This window comes from Ylistrum balloti, unplaced genomic scaffold (assembly GCF_031769215.1).
Source record: "Ylistrum balloti isolate Yb309-2 unplaced genomic scaffold, AGI_CSIRO_Ybal_v1 Utg369818, whole genome shotgun sequence".
Lineage (NCBI taxonomy): Eukaryota > Metazoa > Mollusca > Bivalvia > Pectinida > Pectinidae > Ylistrum > Ylistrum balloti.
The window spans coordinates 428906-448141 of record NW_026781987.1 but is presented as its reverse complement, the minus strand read 5'-3'; the positions used below and the strand labels follow the sequence as shown (position 1 = coordinate 448141).

The 19236-nt window shown below is 35.6% G+C and overlaps 1 protein-coding gene across 1 annotated transcript; it reads left to right on the top strand.

Annotated features, from left to right (window-relative positions):
* The first annotated feature begins 110 nt into the window (after positions 1-110).
* LOC132544978 (sugar phosphate exchanger 3-like) lies at positions 111-17754 on the top strand. The gene is made up of 14 exons (XM_060208643.1): positions 111-209; positions 627-742; positions 921-1013; positions 2420-2500; positions 4073-4141; positions 5363-5488; positions 7012-7071; positions 7839-7911; positions 8251-8317; positions 8667-8757; positions 9098-9192; positions 11274-11434; positions 12956-13030; positions 13254-17754. Exons 1-14 carry the CDS (start codon positions 170-172, stop codon positions 13463-13465), a joined length of 1359 nt encoding a protein of 452 aa, XP_060064626.1. The 5' UTR covers positions 111-169; the 3' UTR covers positions 13466-17754.
* Positions 17755-19236: the final 1482 nt, after the last annotated feature.

The window sequence follows — 19236 nt, the reverse complement described above, 5'->3', positions numbered from 1 at the left end:
TGTAACTTTCAAGTACGTGCTCGAACATTTCGATAAACATTCTCAGGATATTACGACATACCGTAAACTAAATTGCACATGTCAACAAACTTCCTCTCGACCACTAACTCTCAGCACTCAATCTTGATATCCGTTTGCCTTTAATTCTAAGGCACTACAAACCATTGTCATGAATGGATCGCTTGATCGACCGAAAGGTCCAAGAGATGGTAGGGAATTGAATGTGACATATTCTGTCATGTGTTGAATTTACGAAAGTTACTGAATTGTGGGGTTATTGCATCTCCCCAACTACGCTAGATTTTGACATTTCTTTCAATCAAATTTTCGATCCTTACTGTAACTATCTAAATTTGTATTAAATGGTTAAAAGAACTTTTATATATTTTGTGACAATTTCCAAATTCTTATTTCCCAGAGTTAATCCCCTCGTTTATTTCAGTTTTAATTGCCATTTTGTCCCTGGACCCGAGGAGTGCCCTATGTGTTACAGCTGTACTTTGTCCCTAGCTATGTCCCTATAAACCACAAATGTGTTTTGGCCCTAGCTATATCACTATATTTCACAAATGTACATTGTTCCAAGCTATATGTATGTCCTTACATTTCTAAATTTCACGTTTTAGGTTGTTGTATCACTGCAACTTTGAAAAACCCACTGCACAGACGACAGCTGATAGTGTTTTGCCTAGGATGGATGGCCTATGCATCTACATACTTTCTGAGGAAGCCATTAGGGGTGGTAATGAATTACTTCTTGCTCTTTCTTACTTTTTAACAAATTTATTTACCTTCAATTATCCACAGAGCTCCAAAATAAGCTTGACGAGGAGAAATTTCTTTATTCCTGAGACATGTGATAAAGTATATTGTAATATTCAAACATGAATATGTCTACATGTTCATCTTTTATTATAAAGGTTAAAACAGATCTAGAAACAGATCTACATATCACCAAAACACAGTTAGGATGGTTGGATACTGCTCTTCTTCTGCCATATGCTGTTGTACAGGTAAATTTTACAATTATATCTCTTCTCAAGTAAGTCACAGACTACTAATTTACACATCAATAACAGCTAAATTAAATCTATTAACTAAAGTTAGAAATCGAGCAGTGAATATCAAAAGAGGCACTTGTAAGTTGATTGGAAAGGGAACTGAATAATTTAGCAGTGACTACAAAAATTTGTTCCCTTACATGTAGTTTTAATCTGACACAGCCTCATATTTATAACTTTACCACACATCCTTGTGGTGCATGCAAATTTTGCAATTTCTTATATTTATAGCTGTCATACATCATTCCATATCTTAAAGCCCCAATATACGTAAAAATCACTATGAAAAACAAACTTTATCTTATTTTCCCGGTAATATATGCAACAAAATACTTTCCTTTAATTAAAGAAAATAAAACTGACTGTTTTCAATTTAAATAAAAATTGAAAAAATCGGAAAATAAACAATGTGGGACCCACAATAATTCATACATTACCGCTCATAGCGATAACATTGCGCATGCGCATATTCCGCGTGTATAAACATGGCAGACACAGTACAGACATTCACCAGTCGCTTCCTTTTTTTCCAATCATACATCAGGCCAGTTCTGAATTCTTACATTATGATTGTGCGTCGTATCGTTTCTAAACTAAATATTCCTTCTAATAATTTCCCAAAAACTGAATGTTTATCACAGGATACCTCAAGTCTACGACAAGACTTCGCAAACAATGTTTGTAAACAAAAACTTACCTTAGACATATCTGCATGTGTTTCCTCTATAAGTAGAAACCTCAACTCTCGCAAGATCAGGTCACAAACTTTCCGACGTCATTCGGCAACAATCATAATTTCGATGGCGATGTGTTTAAAATGGAGGTGTGTTTACAAATAGCGAGTTTCAACTGCTCATATATCAATACTTCATGCATAAAGTAATGGTAACTGTTGTTTGAATAACTTAATTTAAACTACATCTTAGAGAATATCTCAATAATTATGTGTGATTCTACACTAAAGTTTTGGTGAATGTTACGTATATTGGGGCTTTAACATGCATGTAACCGCAGATCCTTTTAATAATTTTTGCTTTCATTTTGTCTTTTTTCATCTCATTGGAGTCACAACAATAAACAGTGTGCTTCGATTCAGGAAGAGCAAACTTGTACCATAGCTCTACAAACTTGTAACACATCTCTACAAACTTGAAACAAATCTCTACGAACTTGTGTCACTGCTATATAAACTTTATCACAGCTCTACAAACTTGTATCACACTTGTACAAACTTGTATAACAGCTGTACAAACTTGTAGCACTGTTCTACAAACTTAATTTCTAGACAAGTCACCTTAAAATATTTGCTTTTTCTGGTGATATGATATTGTTGATATAACAGTTCTTTCTATTTTTAGATGCTTCTAGGTAATGTGGGAGACAAGTTTGGAGCAAGAAAAACCTATGGAATATGTCTTATCCTGTCAGCAATATCAATGGTATGATATATTATATAAAACGCCTGATCTGTCAGCAATATCAATGGTATGATATATTATATAAAACGCCTGATCTGTCAGCAATATCAATGGTATGATATATTGTATAAAATGCCTGATCTGTCGGCAATATCAATGGTATGATATATTGTATAAAATGCCTGATCTGTCGGCAATATTAATGGTATGATATATTGTATAAAATGCCTGATCTGTCAGCAATATTAATGGTATGATATATTGTATAAAATGCCTGATCTGTCGGCAATATTAATGGTATGATATATTGTATAATATGCCTGATCTGTCGGCAATATTAATGGTATGATATTTAGTGAGTGGTGGGGAGGGCAGAAGTGATATCAGGCAGTTAAGGTAACTATGTAGGACAAAAATAATCAGTACATTGGCCAATCAGAGAGACAGAAAATCAAAGCATTTGACAACTATGAAGATAGGCTGCAAGGGTAATAGTGGGCAACCAACAGGAGCCTGCAAGTGCAAGAGTAATAAAGGCAACCAACAGGAGCCTACAAGGGCAAGAGTTATAAAGGCAACCAACAGGAGCCTACAAGGGAAAGAGTAATAAAGGCAACCAACAGGAGCCTACAAGGGCAAGAGTAATAAAGGCAACCAACAGGAGCCTACAAAGGCAAGAGTAATAAAGGCAACCAACAGGAGCCTACAAGTGCAAGAGTAATAAAGGCAACCAACAGGAGCCTACAAGGGAAAGAGTAATAAAGGCAACCAACAGGAGCCTACAAGTGCAAGAGTAATTAAAGGCAACCAACAGGAGCCTGCAAGTGCAAGAGTAATAAAGGCAACCAACCAGAGCCTACAAGTGCAAGAGTAATAAAGGCAACCAACAGGAACCTACAAGGGCAAGAGTGATAAAGGCAACCAACAGGAGCCTACAAGTGCAAGAGTAATAAAGGCAACCAATAGGAGCCTACAAGGGAAAGAGTAATAAAGGCAACCAACAGGAACCTACAAGGGCAAGAGTAATTAAAGACAACCAACAGGAGCCTACAAGGGAAAGAGTAATAATGGCAACCAATAGGAGCCTACAAGTGCAAGAGTAATAAAGGCAACCAACAGGAACCTACAAGGGCAAGAGTAATAAAGGCAACCAACAGGAGCCTACAAGTGCAAGAGTAATAAAGGCAACCAATAGGAGCCTACAAGGGAAAGAGTAATAAAGGCAACCAATAGGAGCCTACAAGTGCAAGAGTAATAAAGGCAACCAACAGGAGCCTACAAGTGCAAGAGTAATAAAGGCAACCAAGGGGGCTTACTGTCAAGGAAAGAGTAACAGCAGGCAACAAGGGGGGCAGTTGCAAGGGCAAAAGTAATAACAGGCACCCATCAGCAACCGTCTGCAAGTTTAACAAGTGTAATAGCAAGCAACCAAGGGCTACCAGCTGTAAGGGCAATTTGGTAAACAATAAAAGGGATTGTGTAGGACAAACTTGATAGCAGGCAACCAGGAGAATGAGTGACAGCTGGAATAATGGCAAGTAACCATTGAATGTTGATAATGTGTTAGATAATACAGACATTATTTCCTTTCAGTTTACTTTTGGACAATGGAGTAATTTTTACCTATTTGCTGGCTTACTATTCATGAATGGGGCTGCACAGGTATGTTGACTTTCACAATTATATATTATATATAGTCACAGGAATTCATGATTCTTTCTAGACATTTAAAAATTCAGTTTTGTCTACAAAATGTGACACGTTTTGCATGTTAAACAGATGTTATACATCAAATGTCGCTACATGTTATAATTTCAGTGCTATGTTTTACTGAAACACTATGTTTGTGTTATTCTGGCTGTACCTATAATTGTTCTGGGGATTATTTGTTCACTTATTGGCCCTGACAGAATGACGATTTAGTATAGTGTTTTGAGCAAGCTTGATTTGTTCAGAATAGAGATAGTTCAAAACATTTCCAAAACTTAGACCACAGGACAAAAACATATTGATTTCCTGAAAAAAGTGCCTAAAAACAGGAACTGTGTATCTAGTATATCAACTACTACAGTGTTGGTTCTATTTCTTGTATTTGCTGTCTAGATAAAGATATACCTATTTAACAACATGTAGTAATGCTGTTTTCTATCTAAACAACACCAATTCTGGGTGCTAATTTTGGCATCACATGCTACTGAATGTGTTTTCATCCATTTTTAAGTTGAGCTCATTAAACAAATAGAATGTTCCCAACAATTTAACTGTGGTTTCGTGGTTAGGGATAAGAGAGATTACATGACATGGCAGGCAAAATGTTAATTTCACGTAAGCAATATCCTGTTAATGTCACAAAAATAATATCCAGGTAATGTCAAAAAATAGTATTCTGTTAACGTCACAAAAACAGTATTCTGTTAATATCACAAAAACAATATTTTGTTAATATCATAAAAAACAGTATCTAGTTAATGTCACAAAAACAGTATTCTGTTAATGTCACAAAAACAGTATTCTGTTAATGTCACAAAAACAGTATTCTGTTAATGTCACAAAAACAGTATTTTGTTAATGTCACAAAAACAGTATTCTGTTAATATCACAAAAACAATATTCTGTTAATATCATAAAAAACAGTATCTAGTTAATATCACAAAAACAGTATCATGTTAATGTTACAAAAAACAGTATTCTGTTAATGTCACAAAAACATTATCATGTTAATGACAAGCACATTCCTGTTATTACCACAAAACAGTGTTATATGCTATGTCACTTATACTTGTCAGATATGGTTTGATATCATGTAAAGTGCTCCACAAACTATGTGTTTAAGTTAAGTTTTATATATCCTTAATCAATGGTCACTGTATCCTTGATCAACAGTCACAATGCTGGCCAAACTGCATGAAGACCTTGGGATCCTGGTATCCTGACAAAGTGAGAAATTCCATATTCGGAATGTTTGGAACCTGTGCCTTTGCTGGTGGTATCATGGGAACAGGGCTTGCTGTGAGTGACTTTCTATCTAACAATTAATGATCACTTAAAGGTGGTATGTATACACACAGGTGACACTATTTTCAATATAGCATTTCAGGTTGTGACACTGATTGCATTTCTTAAATATTGGTTAACACAGGGTCACAATTGTTGTAAAATAAAAGTTTATTTCTATGGCTTAGTTACATTTCTTATATACCTATTCAAAATTCTGTTATGACATATTTCATGAGAAGATAAAGTTTAATAATTTTACAACTTATTAAAAGCAATCTTTAGCAAGGGTATTAATGGTATAATGGTATGTATGTGAAATGAAATATAAGAAAATGCTGAGATATATAGCTTGGAATCCATCATAATCTCCGCTGATTATTAAACTGTTCAAATCACCCTACATCCATGGTCAATGGTCCTGTCATCCATAAACAATATTTGTAATCGCTATTTCTTGAGCACAACTACCCATCTTTATGAAATTTCGTGTAGGTGCCCCTTGGTCCCTTATATGTCCCTTGTCATTTTGGAATTGATCAGAAAAACGAAATGTCTGACAGGCGGCTGTCTTGGATTTTGATATTGAAAGATTGTTATCGCATTTTCTTGAGAACTACTGCATAAATCTTTCTCAAATTTCAGATTCCTCTTGATCCCTAGTTGTGCCCTTTTGATTTTTGCATTGATCAGAAAAACAAAATGGTGGACAGGCGGCTATCATGGATTTTGCCTAGTAAAGTTTGTTTTACTATGATGTCTTGAGAAGAAGTACTGGATTGATCTCTCAAATTTTATATGGAGGCTACCCTTGGTCCCTAGTGCCCATTTGATTTCGGGACTGATCAGAAAAAAACTAAATGGGTTCCTACAGACCATCTTGGATGTTTATGTTAGGCAGTTAAAGATTATCATACCCCGCACAATGACGTTCAGGTGTGGCAAGGGGGTGTTACAATGGAATCATATTGTCTGATCATCTGACCATCCGACCATCTGACCATCTATGCAGAATATTAAGTCAAGTGTATCTTCAAAAGTACTGAAGCAATAGTTCTCAAAACTTGGCATGCTACATCCTTATGATATATAGTTGTGCCCTTTCACTTCTAATTTAAACATGATCAAATACTACAGCTAATTATAACCTATGGTTTGACATATTAGGTATTCCAAAACCTTTACCAAGGAAATACTTTGGAGGCATCGGATTGTTTCCATTGGTTACCACTGTGACTAAATGAAAATTCTTTGAGGAATCGTGTTGGGATGACATTCCCAAAACTATTGTAGATTGGGGAGCAAGGGGTATTGGTCAGCTGTCCTGGTGACCGTTCTAGTCGTCGCTATTTCTGTAATGGATTAATGTTCAAATTTCTTATCATTAAAAACAAAAAAGAAAAAAAGGGAAAAGATGCACTGTTAAAAAAAACAAATAAAGATCAAACAATGGTAGGTGCCAAGATCCCTCTGTGATCTGTTGTTTAATTGACTCACTATATATAGTCACATGAAATAATTATACCTGTGTTTTACAGGTATTTTTACAATCATCCTATGGCTGGAGAAGTGCCTTCCTTTTACCGTCAGCATTTGTGGTATGTAATATTTACAGAGCATAAATACCTTTTATGTTAACAAACATTTACATGTGTATCTGGCCAAGATATACCTCAAGGAAATGGTCTGTAATATCACATCTTATAGAAACAAAGGCATGTATGAAAATATGTACATGTTTTGTTATGCAATTTACCTGACAATGAAAGTATTCACATCATATTTATTGATAACAATTAGTGTCCAACACAATTCTTCTCAAATGAAAGGAGGCATTATAATGTTACTTAATATTGACATGTATTTGTAATGTCACATCACTATCATAGTGAGAACATGTAATTGTGATGTCACATCACTGTTGTAGTGAAAACATGTAATTGTAATGTCACATCACTATCATAGTGAGAACATGTAATTGTGATGTCACATCACTGTTGTAGTGAAAACATGTATTTGTAATGTCACATCACTATCATAGTGAGAACATGTAATTGTGATGTCACATCACTGTTGTAGTGAAAACATGTAATTGTGATGTCACATCACTATCGTAGTGAAAACATGTAATTGTGATGTCACATCACTGTTGCAGTGAAAACATGTACCCCGTAATTGTGATGTCACATCACTATCATAGTGAAAGCATGTAATTGTGATGTCATGAAGTTTTCATTTTTTAATTAACCTGAAGAGAATTTTTATGATGAACATTAAAGCTACTTATGCATCTTTGAAGTACACCTTAATTGTACATGTATCTGTATAATACAACATATTTTCACAACTTGTTGAAAATTTACAGGGAATTCTAGGTGTGCTGGTGCTTCTGTTTTTTCAACAACCAGACGAAGTTGACATTGAGGTGCCTGGTAAAGGTGAGAAAATAGATACAAAGTTGTAAAGGACAATTGAATGACATCCTAACCTGGCACATGGTACAGGTACATAGTTATTTTATGATCATAAATGTGTATACAATGATTTAAGACAACATATACAGTAATGTTTAACTGTTCAATTATACAGATAAACATTGAAAATCCTTTGGACTGGCTGTTGATTTCCCGTTTTTTTCTCATCTAAACATCATTGGAGGTTACAGTTTTATGAGGGACCATGAGGAACCAGTTTTTCTTTCTGTACGCTGTGTTTTGCTAACAATTGATATTTGATAGCCAAAAGATAAGTATCTAATACAGAATTATTTGTTACAGCTCCTGTGAATGCAGCTTCTACCAAAAATGCTGGAAAGATGACCTGGTTAGAGCTATGGAAAATTCCGTGAGTAAATCAGTATTATCTTGACTTGAAAATGCCTTCAGAATGTCCAACTTTCAACATATTGTTATTTACCTTAATAAATTCAGCAAGACTGTAGAATAAATATGTGTTACAATTGAAAGTAATGAATCAAGGCAGAAGATATTGCAGTTGTATATCTTGAACATTGTTTTTTAATTTTTTTTTCTATGGATAGAAACATTTTTTCAACAATTTCAGCTCAGAAATATACTGCACAAGATACATAGGTGATCAGATTATGATAAAAATGAAGACATGTATGGTATGTTATCATTGATTGTTTTTGATTTCCTGCAGCTGATCAGCCATTTTCTTTATGAACTTCTAGGATGCTGGCAGAAGTAGCTGTTGCTGTTTTTTGTCTAAAAGTTGTTCGCTACTGTATGTACATGTGGCTTCCTCTATATCTACTAGACCATGTAAGTTACATATTGAATAAATAGCATATTGTGTGGATTATGTTTTAACTGTAATCTTCACTTGCCTTTTACAATTATTTTAGCAACAAATCATGCATGGCATATCTGAACTATAATTGATGTGCATTATCCAGTACTTCTATAAATGAGACTCAATAGATACATGTGAAATGTATGGAAAATGAGTAAAATGTGCTATGTTTGGTAATTGTTTGTTGGCCACTAAGATAAACTATGTCTGGTATTTGCATAGTTCAATTCAAGTAAAATTAAACTGCCTTCAGAGCTAAGTTTATGTACAGAAGTAGTAAAATTGTCTCATTTTTGGTTCTTGTTTTAGTTGAAATACTCTAAAGCTCAAGCTGGGATGTTTTCTACAATTTTCGAAGTGGGAGGAGTATTTGGAAGTGCAGTTATAGGCTTTGTTATAGATGCGTAAGTATAACATTTTGTAATATCATTAAGATACCAATTTCATACTTGTAGGTAAAGATGATGATTTCTTCAGTTGATTTGTAAGAAACAAAAGGAGAGTTTGAAGGTGTGTCCAAAATAAGGTTATTCCAACAAGTGTAAAATCTTCTTTTTCATCTAAATGTAATGTATTCTGTTTCTTGCATATTTCAACTCTCTCAAACACCCTTATGTATAGAAATTCAACTCTTCAACACACCCAAATAGGTGAAGATTCAACTCTTCCACACACCCATAGATATTGGGGATTCAACTCTCCGAAAGACAATCAGTACATACATGTACATTGTAGGATTCAACTCTACCACAGATCTAAGAATTCATGTTGCCCACACATCCATAGACAACACACTCATGGTCATTGAAGATTCCATTCTCCCACACATCCACAGACAACACACTCATGGTCATTGAAGATTCCATTCTCCCACACATACACAGACAACGCACTCATGGTTATTGAAGATTCAATTCTCCCACACATCCACAGACAACACACTCATGGTCATTGAAGATTCCATTCTCCCACACCTCCACAGACAACACACTCATGGTCATTGAAGATTCCATTCTCCCACACATCCACAGACAACACACTCGTTGTCATTGAAGATTCAATTCTCCCACACATCCACAGACAACACACTCATGGTCATTGAAGATTCCATTCTCCCACACATCCACAGACAACACACTCATGGTCATTGAAGATTCCATTCTCCTACACATCCACAGATATCACACTCATGGTCATTGAAGATTAACTTCTCCCACACATCCACAGACAACACACTCATGGTCATTGAAGATTCAATTCTCCTACACATCCACAGACAACACTCATGGTCATTGAAGATTCCATTCCCCCACACATTCACAGACAACACAATCATGGTCATTGAAGATTCCATTTTCCTACACATCCACAGGCAACACACTCATGGTCATTGAAGATTCACTTCTCCCACACATCCACAGACAACACACTCATGGTCATTGAAGATTCCATTCTCCTACACATCCACAGACAACACACTCATGGTCATTGAAGATTCCATTCTCCCACACACCCACAGACAACACACTCATGGTCATTGAAGATTCCATTCTCCCACACATCCACAGACAACACACTCATGGTCATTGAAGTTTCAATTCTTCCACACATCAATAGACAACACACTCATGGTCATTGAAGATTCCATTCTCCCACACATCCACAGACAACACACTCATGGTCATTGAAGATTCCATTCTCCAACACATCCACAGACAACACACTCATGGTCATTGAAGATTCAATTCTCCCACACATCCACAGACAACACACTCATGGTCATTGAAAATTTCATTCTCCCACACACCCACAGACAACACACTCATGGTCATTGAAGATTCAATTCTCCCACACATCCACAGACAACACACTCATGGTCATTGAAGATTCAATTCTCCCACACATTCACAGACAACACACTCATGGTCATTGAAGATTCCATTCATGGTCACTGAAGATTCCATTCTCCAACACATCCACAGACAACACACTCATGGTCATTGAAGATTCAATTCTCCCACACATCCACAGACAACACACTCATGGTCATTGAAGATTTCATTCTCCCACACATCCACAGACAACACACTCATGGTCATTGAAGATTCAATTCTCCCACACATCCACAGACAACACACTCATGGTCATTGAAGATTCAATTCTCCCACACATTCACAGACAACACACTCATGGTCATTGAAGATTCCATTCTCCCACACATCCACAGACAACACACTCATGGTCATTGAAGATTCAATTCTCCAACACATCCACAGACAACACACTCGTGGTCATTGAAGATTCCATTCTCCCACACATCCACAGACAACACACTCGTGGTCATTGAAGATTCCATTCTCCCACACATCAACAGATATGGAAAATTCATCTCTCAGACAAACTCACAGACAAGAAGAAGGCACATCTCCATTGATGTTTTGTATTTGATCATATTACTTGATTATTATATATTTTTTGTGTGCAGTGTGTTTTGGGGCCGTTCACTATCTGGGACAGCATTGTCGACCCTGCTGTCAGCCATCTCCTTGCTGGGTTTCCTCCTTACCAGCTCATGGGGTATCTGGTTCAATGGTCTATTCCTGTTTCTGGCTGGAGTCTTCAACTGTGGTCCTGACAGTATATTAGGTAATGTTTAAATGTTTACCATTCTGTCCATCAGTTTGAGTTATACCATCAAATCATTTTGTATGATAATACCATTACTAGTATTTCTGACCAACTTATTCTCCATGGGAGCGACTAGATGAAGTAAGACTGTGATGTAACTGTTTCATCTTTCCAGGGGAACTATGTGTATATAAACAATTTTATGCTTCTACCCTGTCAACTATGGAAGATTAATGAAAAAAATGCTTTTGAGTTTTCTTAAACAACGTTGACAGTTTGTAACCCACTTAATGTGGAATGTTTGAAGCTACCAAATTTCACAATATTAGTAATACAAATGTATAACAAGTTTGTGTCAATTTACTCTTGCAAATTCTGAACCACTATTATAAAAAGCAAATAGCATGGTCTTCATATAAACCCCTGTATTCTGTCACTGATTTTGCAATGACAGGTGAGCTTAACTAATTGAAGGACACAAATCATGAGTGACCTGCTCATAGACCAGGATGACTTTTGACACATTATCACATATAACAGCGTATGGTACAGAGGAATAAATCACTATTATGTGGTCTAATAAACTATCCAGTGCACGTCTGTGTCCACCAGGGGGAGTTATAACAGGACTAGTGCATGACTGTGTCCACCAGGGGGAGTTATAACAGGACTAGTGCACTACTGTTTCCACCAGGGGGAGTTATAACAGGACTAGTGTACTACTGTGTCCACCAGGGGGAGTTATAACAGTACTAGTGTACTACTGTGTCCACCAGGGGGAGTTATAACAGTACTAGTGTACTACTGTTTCCACCAGGGGGAGTTATGAGTTATAACAGTACTAGTGTACTACTGTGTCCACCAGGGGGAGTTATAACAGTACTAGTGTACTACTGTGTCCACCAGGGGGAGTTATAACAGTACTAGTGTACTACTGTGTCCACCAGGGGGAGTTATAACAGTACTAGTGTACTACTGTTTCCACCAGGGGGAGTTATAACAGTACTAGTGTACTACTGTGTCCACCAGGGGGAGTTATAACAGGACTAGTGCACGACTCTGTCAACCAGAGGGAGTTATAACAGTACTAGTGTACTACTGTGTCCACCAGGGGGAGTTATAACAGTACTAGTGTACTACTGTGTCCACCAGGGGGAGTTATAACAGGACTAGTGCACGACCGTGTCCACCAGGGGGAGTTATAACAGTACTAGTGCACGACTGTGTCCACCAGGGGGAGTTATAGCAGTACTAGTGCATGACAGTGTCCACCAGGGGGAGTTATAACAGTACTAGTGCACGACTGTGTCCACAGTATTAGTGTACTACATTGTCCACCAGGGGGAGCTATAACAGAACTTATATGTGTGCCATGAGGATCCATATATAACAGTACCAATACATCATTTTGTCCACCAGAGGGAGCTATATTAATGTATATATAACAATGCTTGTATGTTTTTTGTTCAGTGGTGGACCTCTAGTGGTACTTATTAATGTACTTGCACATCTTTTTCTATTTATTGCTTTGCCCACCAGGTGGAGCTGTACCTGCCCAGCTGGGTGAAATGGACGGACGGAATGCTGCTGCTGCCACTATTGGCCTTGTCAATGGTAAAGAAAACTTTTAAAATACAAGAATGAAAAATAATGTTTTTACATGATAATAGATTTGTTTGGAGCCTTGCATTGATACTAATACAAAGTAATAATTGAAGAAATCAGTCAATGAAACCAATACAAGAAAATAAATACATCATCAATTGTGAAAGTGTTTTACTCTTCACTAATCATTATGTATACAGGAACTTGTCACTTATCAATCCTCGCCTTGCAGGTTTTGGAAGTGTGGGAACTTTTATGGAAGGACCAATCATTGGTGTGATTTCCACATGGTATGGCTGGTCAGGGATGTTCTATTTCATGATAGCTCTGTCCTTCTTAGGAACATTCTCTGTGTATCGTGCTGCAGGCAAATTTAACAAAACTAGGACGAGGACAATTCCTGAGGCAGAACCTTTAAAACTTGATAGTGATGATGTTGTGTAAGAAAGTTCATGATAATGTGCTCAATTTACAATTTGTATTTATCAATGTCGAGGGAAAGTGAAATATGTCATGAAGATATAAATGTTTGTCATATTGGACAAAACCACTTAATACCTGAAAAAAGAATATATTGAAATAGTGAAATTTTCTATCAAATTTTAGTTTTAATACAGAATGTTTCCAAATTCTGTCATAATATCCATTGTTACTGTGATGGTGTCATTTTATCATGTCATATGTTAGAACCAGATCTTGGGGACTCTTTTGTGTAACTGGTACAATAACATTGATTATGTTGTTTCGTTTAGAGAAAATTCAGAGTGTTTGTTAGATTATACCAACAATGATTGTCTCTCTGTAGTGTTGTGTAGTGTTAGTCTACTGATTAATTTCTTAACGATACAGTACATATGATGTATAATATAAAATAGTGTTGGAGAGAATTTTTAGTTGTTTTTGAAAATAAAATACAACAAATAAGACTTTCGATGAGAGAATACCCTGATATGTGTGTAGTTATACAGTGTATGTGGTATCCACAAACGGGGTCTAAAATTGATGTTATTGATATTTGATGTATCTGTTGTAATGTAGTAGAAATGGATCAGAACAAACTTTTAATATTTATAGGAGGTCTATTACTTTATCAGATATTTGTGTATGTTTTGTTATAAGGTGATCAGCTTGGTGTTTATCTAACTACTACAGTTGCTCAGAGTCACTTTCACAAGTAAAATATGTAAAATATGTGTTGTTCAAACAGGAACCATGACATGCTATTTATTTCTAATCATCTGTATTTTGTTTGTGGACTGTAAACTACTTCATCATTACCTTACAAAGAGACTAATGGTGGCGGTGTAAACTATTAATAGTTTAATAACATTTACATGGCTAACATTAGTCTCTTTACAACTTGAAATATCAATCACAACAATGTCATGATCAATTGGTTTATTAGTGTTGTTGACCGGTTTTACCCATATAAGGGTCACATGTGTGACCTCCTGACCTTCTATAGTTTATTATAGTTGTTACAGTTCATCCTATGTACTTATATATCTATTATACATAGTGCCACTTAATAAACTAAATTGTTAGTCTCTCAAAATTAATATACAGATCACAAATAAAACCATCAATAAAACCATTATAGAGTTTATTATATTGAGTTTGATCATTTGCAGAATGTTCTATGTAGACGGTATAGTTTGTGGACCACTTCTATCAATCTATCTAAAGCTAACTTTGCTGCCCAAATTCCTTACGTATGGAGACTGTACGCATTGCTAATGGTTTTATATGTAAATCCACCAATTCTGGTATTTTCTCAGTACAGCTGCCTACTTATAAAACTAAAGGTCTTCCTGGGTTTTCAAGTTTTGGTGTATTTAAGGAAGAGTGTAGAAGATGGGGGTTTGGGAATTCTTTGGAGTAAAGCGCTTTAGCTCTTTATCTGTTTTCTTCATGTTTAACACTTATGGAAAGTCATTATTGACTTTTTGATCTGTGGGTTTGTTAATGTTAACACTCTCATAGTTCTACCATGTAGTTGTCTGTCTGCCTCGTTTATGTAGTCTTCCCTATTTTGGAGGTGCTACTATTAATTGCTGGAGTTAGTAACAATCTTAGCATCCTGCTTTAATATTTGAGAGCTGCCCTTTCCGTAGCTGTGAGGTTAGATCTATTAGTATTTTCTATGAGTGTTTGTGCACGACTTCCATTACCACATTGAAAAAAGTGTCTTTAAAGTATCATTACCACCTGGAGGAGTCTGGTCTGCAGCATAGGTTCTTGTCTGTATTTCAGGGTCCTGTGTATCTCGTAAGTGATGTGAATGAGTGACTATGCTATTTGATTGTTAGACCCCCAGAGTAGGGCAAAAGTTTAAACCTGTGGATGAAATATCTAATTCAGTTTTATTTAATTTCCTATCAGATAAGTTAACAATGCTACTTTGATCATTGATGTTTAGTTGTGCCTTCCTGAAATCATTCCACCGTTTGTACCCAGTTTCCATTCTGTAGTTTTCTCCTTCAGTTTTTCCTGTGCGCTGTTCTTTGATTCCGTGATGTGTATAAAGGTTAATTTTGTGAAGGACCAGGCTAGATGGGCAATGTCTGGTGTGGTAGTAGACTTGATCAGTTCTTTCACTTCATTTTCTTTTTTTGGCCAGTTCCGTAGTTCGGGCATAACTGGTCAACAACACTAATAAACCTAAAACCTACTTCTCCTGACCATGTTGCGATTGATATCTTACATTGCTTGTCCCTATTCCTCAATTTCTCTGCATACCATGTAGTATCCAAGCAAGGGATATCAGGAACACTGAACCCCTACCAAGAATCACTCTTGTCCCTGGAATTTATTTTAAAATTAATTGTTTTATCACATTCTCATCCTGATATCAACTCCAGGCTTGAGAACAGGTATATGCACTGTTATTTAATCTTTGTAAAATTAAAGGCTGAACTCAACAATACAAAACAATTCTTTCTATATGTATCGTTTTATACTCTGAAATAACCTCCCTTTGAGCTGTATATGTCATTCAGACAATGCAGTCTCCATTTTGTCCTTTGTTTACTGTATACTCATTATTCATTGTGTCTTTGGTAACATATCAGAATGCTGGAATGTTGTGTTTTGTGACGTAATTAAATGTTCCCCTCTTTGCAGTTACAGCCCTTTTTTATCTAAAAGATTATTGATTTCTTACCTTTACTGAGGTTTACTATAAGTAATTGCTTCCTCTCTATAAAGTTTAAATGTATTGTGTCCCATTTTATTTATAGTAAGTGCTAATTTGTGTATAGCAAGAAGTGTATAAACAGTGTATCAAGACTCTGAAACTGCTGAAATCAAGGATTTGTAAACAATACATGTGCATTCAGTGACTGTGATAGCTGAGTCAGTAGAGCACTGGCCTACTTAACCTGAACACCTAAAGTGCATGGTTCTGCCCAGTTTGTGTTTTTCAGAAAGTTTAAAAATGAACCAGACTGTGCTAAGTGGTTGTGTCCTTTGGAAAGATGCTTTACATGAATTGCTCTTGATGGCATATGGTTGGGCCTTCCAGTGAGGTAGCCACCTGCTACTACAAGGAGAACAAGCTTCAAATTGACCCTGGCTGTTCATGGTGCAATGAAACCTACAAACACTGGCATTCAGAATGTAGTTATCTATTTTGATTTGATAAATGATCTGTATTTCATTGTCAGATATATTCAGGCTTGTTTCATTTTCCCCCAACAAGTTTTAATTTGCTGGGTATTTGATTCTCTGAATAAATGAAGTTCTAATAACTTTTTGCAGTGGTAGTTTATTAGTGATAGCTATGAATGGCTAGTTAGTATTATCACAATGTCCTGACACACTTGTAGTAAATTTAGTGGTATTTCGTTTTTAGAATGATAGATAATTATCAACTGAATGGTGGATATTAGTACTTTACAGATTGTTTGATATGGATGATTTTGAGGGAAGAATGGTGTTTGATTATTGTCTATTTTTGACATGTCAGATGTGATATTTTTTATCCTGTCCTGCGAGTTACTGGGGTACTATGGTTTTTAGCTCACTTGCCACAAGGTATGTGTTAACTTATATTTGGGAGGCGTGATTTCTTTAGCTCACTTGACACAAGGTATGTGTTAACTTATATTTGGGCGGCGTGATTTCTTTAGCTCACTTGACACAAGGTATGTGTTAATTTATATTTGGGAGACGTGATTTTTTGTTTATGTTTTGTTTTTCATAACAATTATAGTTTACAATGTGCTTGTTAGAGCAAAAGCCTTAAATGTGTGGTTTTGTTGCACGGGTGAACAAAGTAGGGATGAAAATTATCAATATGATAATAAGTAACTCTTGCATCATATACAGTGTACATGTAGTTTGTTTATGTAAGACATTTTCAGGGTCACTGGGGTCAAAAAGGTTAAGAAATGTAATAATTATGGTCCTAATCATTTGTGTTTGTAATATCTAAAAGGTATACGCTCGACAGAGAAGTTATATCTGGTTTGATCAGAAATATGACCTTAACCAAATTTTTATGGTTCATCTATGCTAGAATTTTCTAGCGGCTTATTTAAGTATGCAGATAAATTTTATGATAATTTTCCCATAGCTAGATGGGAATAAGTTCTAGCAAATAAATTCAGGTCAATGATCTTAATCATTTTCATTGTCACTGCAGTGAAACGTATTTAAATTTTCAAAATTCTAAATATTCCATCAAAGAAGAATATCATATTTTCGGACTTTTTTCTTTTCTTTTTGTTTTAGGAGAGGGATGTGGGGGGAGGGGCGTTTCACGTGGGGAGTGATTATAGGACTTACGTATATTTTTCATCATTTGTAAAGATATCTATTTCAATTGTTAACAGTTGAAATTTGATTAAAAAATAGATTTAATTAAAATATTTTATTCAAATTAGTTGGTTTTGTTGTTCATCCTTCTACATGTTACCTTTTATGTACTGTAACATTGCAGGTAATGCCCCTGTATTAGAAAATGTCATTGTTACACAGGAATATTCTTGTACTGTCATAGAAATAATTTTGTCTACTAAATAAGATAACTATTTTGTACAAGTAATTGAAATGTTAACAGTGCATCTAATATTAAATGTCGTCCCATGGAGGATACTAACCAGAGTTTAATTAAAAGAAACAAATTTATTGTTAGTGTTGTATCAACACACGTTCTCTGCCCTGCTATAATTAGCATTTTTGAAGCAACTTTTCTAATACTTTGATTGAAACATGACATGGGAATTTTAGCTAGTTTCTAACCCATATGATATACATGTCAATTTCTTTCTGATGTATGTTTGTATCAAATGGTATTGATTAGAAATAGATTACTGATAGAAGTACTTTCTTCTTTGCAGAATTTGTCATCATCAAACAAATATGTGTTACAAATGTATATTTTCAGGCATCACCAATAAGCACTGTTGTAACTAGATATTGTGAAATGACAATTCATTAAGGGATATCTTGATTTGATGACAGCAACATGGAATACAATCAGACTCTAGAACTGATCATAAACTAACATAAGTTAAATTGTATCACATTTCAACCTAATTAGTCATCCTTAACTCAAGTTAGCATCTGGAAATCAAAAATCTATTTTTAGCAACTGTGAAATTTGTAGTTGACTTATTAACCCCAAACAATCCCACACTAGATCTACTAAACTATCATTGTATTAAGTTTCAACCTAATCGGTCATCCCTTACTCAAGTTATCGTCTAAAAACCATGATCCTTTGTCTTGGGTGACCTAACAAGAGACACTGTTAACTCAAACGTTAGATTTAAGTTGTTGTGCTGTTTAATGCCAAATAACACATATACCAAATGACCATGGTGTCATCAAAATGACCGTTCTATACCGTCCTATGGGACAACGACAGTGGGTACAAGAGAACAGGGTAGCAATGTAGTTCAGGTTGGTGGCTGGAGAAGGGAAAGAACACTGCGGTTTTTTTCACATATTGTATCGCCGGAGTTTCTCTATTCAGAAAAGACATAAGTAACGTTTTATATTTACCTATCGAGAAATGAGGACACAGCATGAACAAATCAATATTGTTTATTTTGATAATTAATTTTCTATAACTGCTCTTTTTGTGAGAGTCTACTTTTCTCTCTAGACATTGTATGTTGTGATCTGTAGCAAGAATTCTCACCTGATAGATAAAACACGAAATGGTAGTTCCCCGTGCATAGGTCGGCATTAAACTGGTATTTTATATA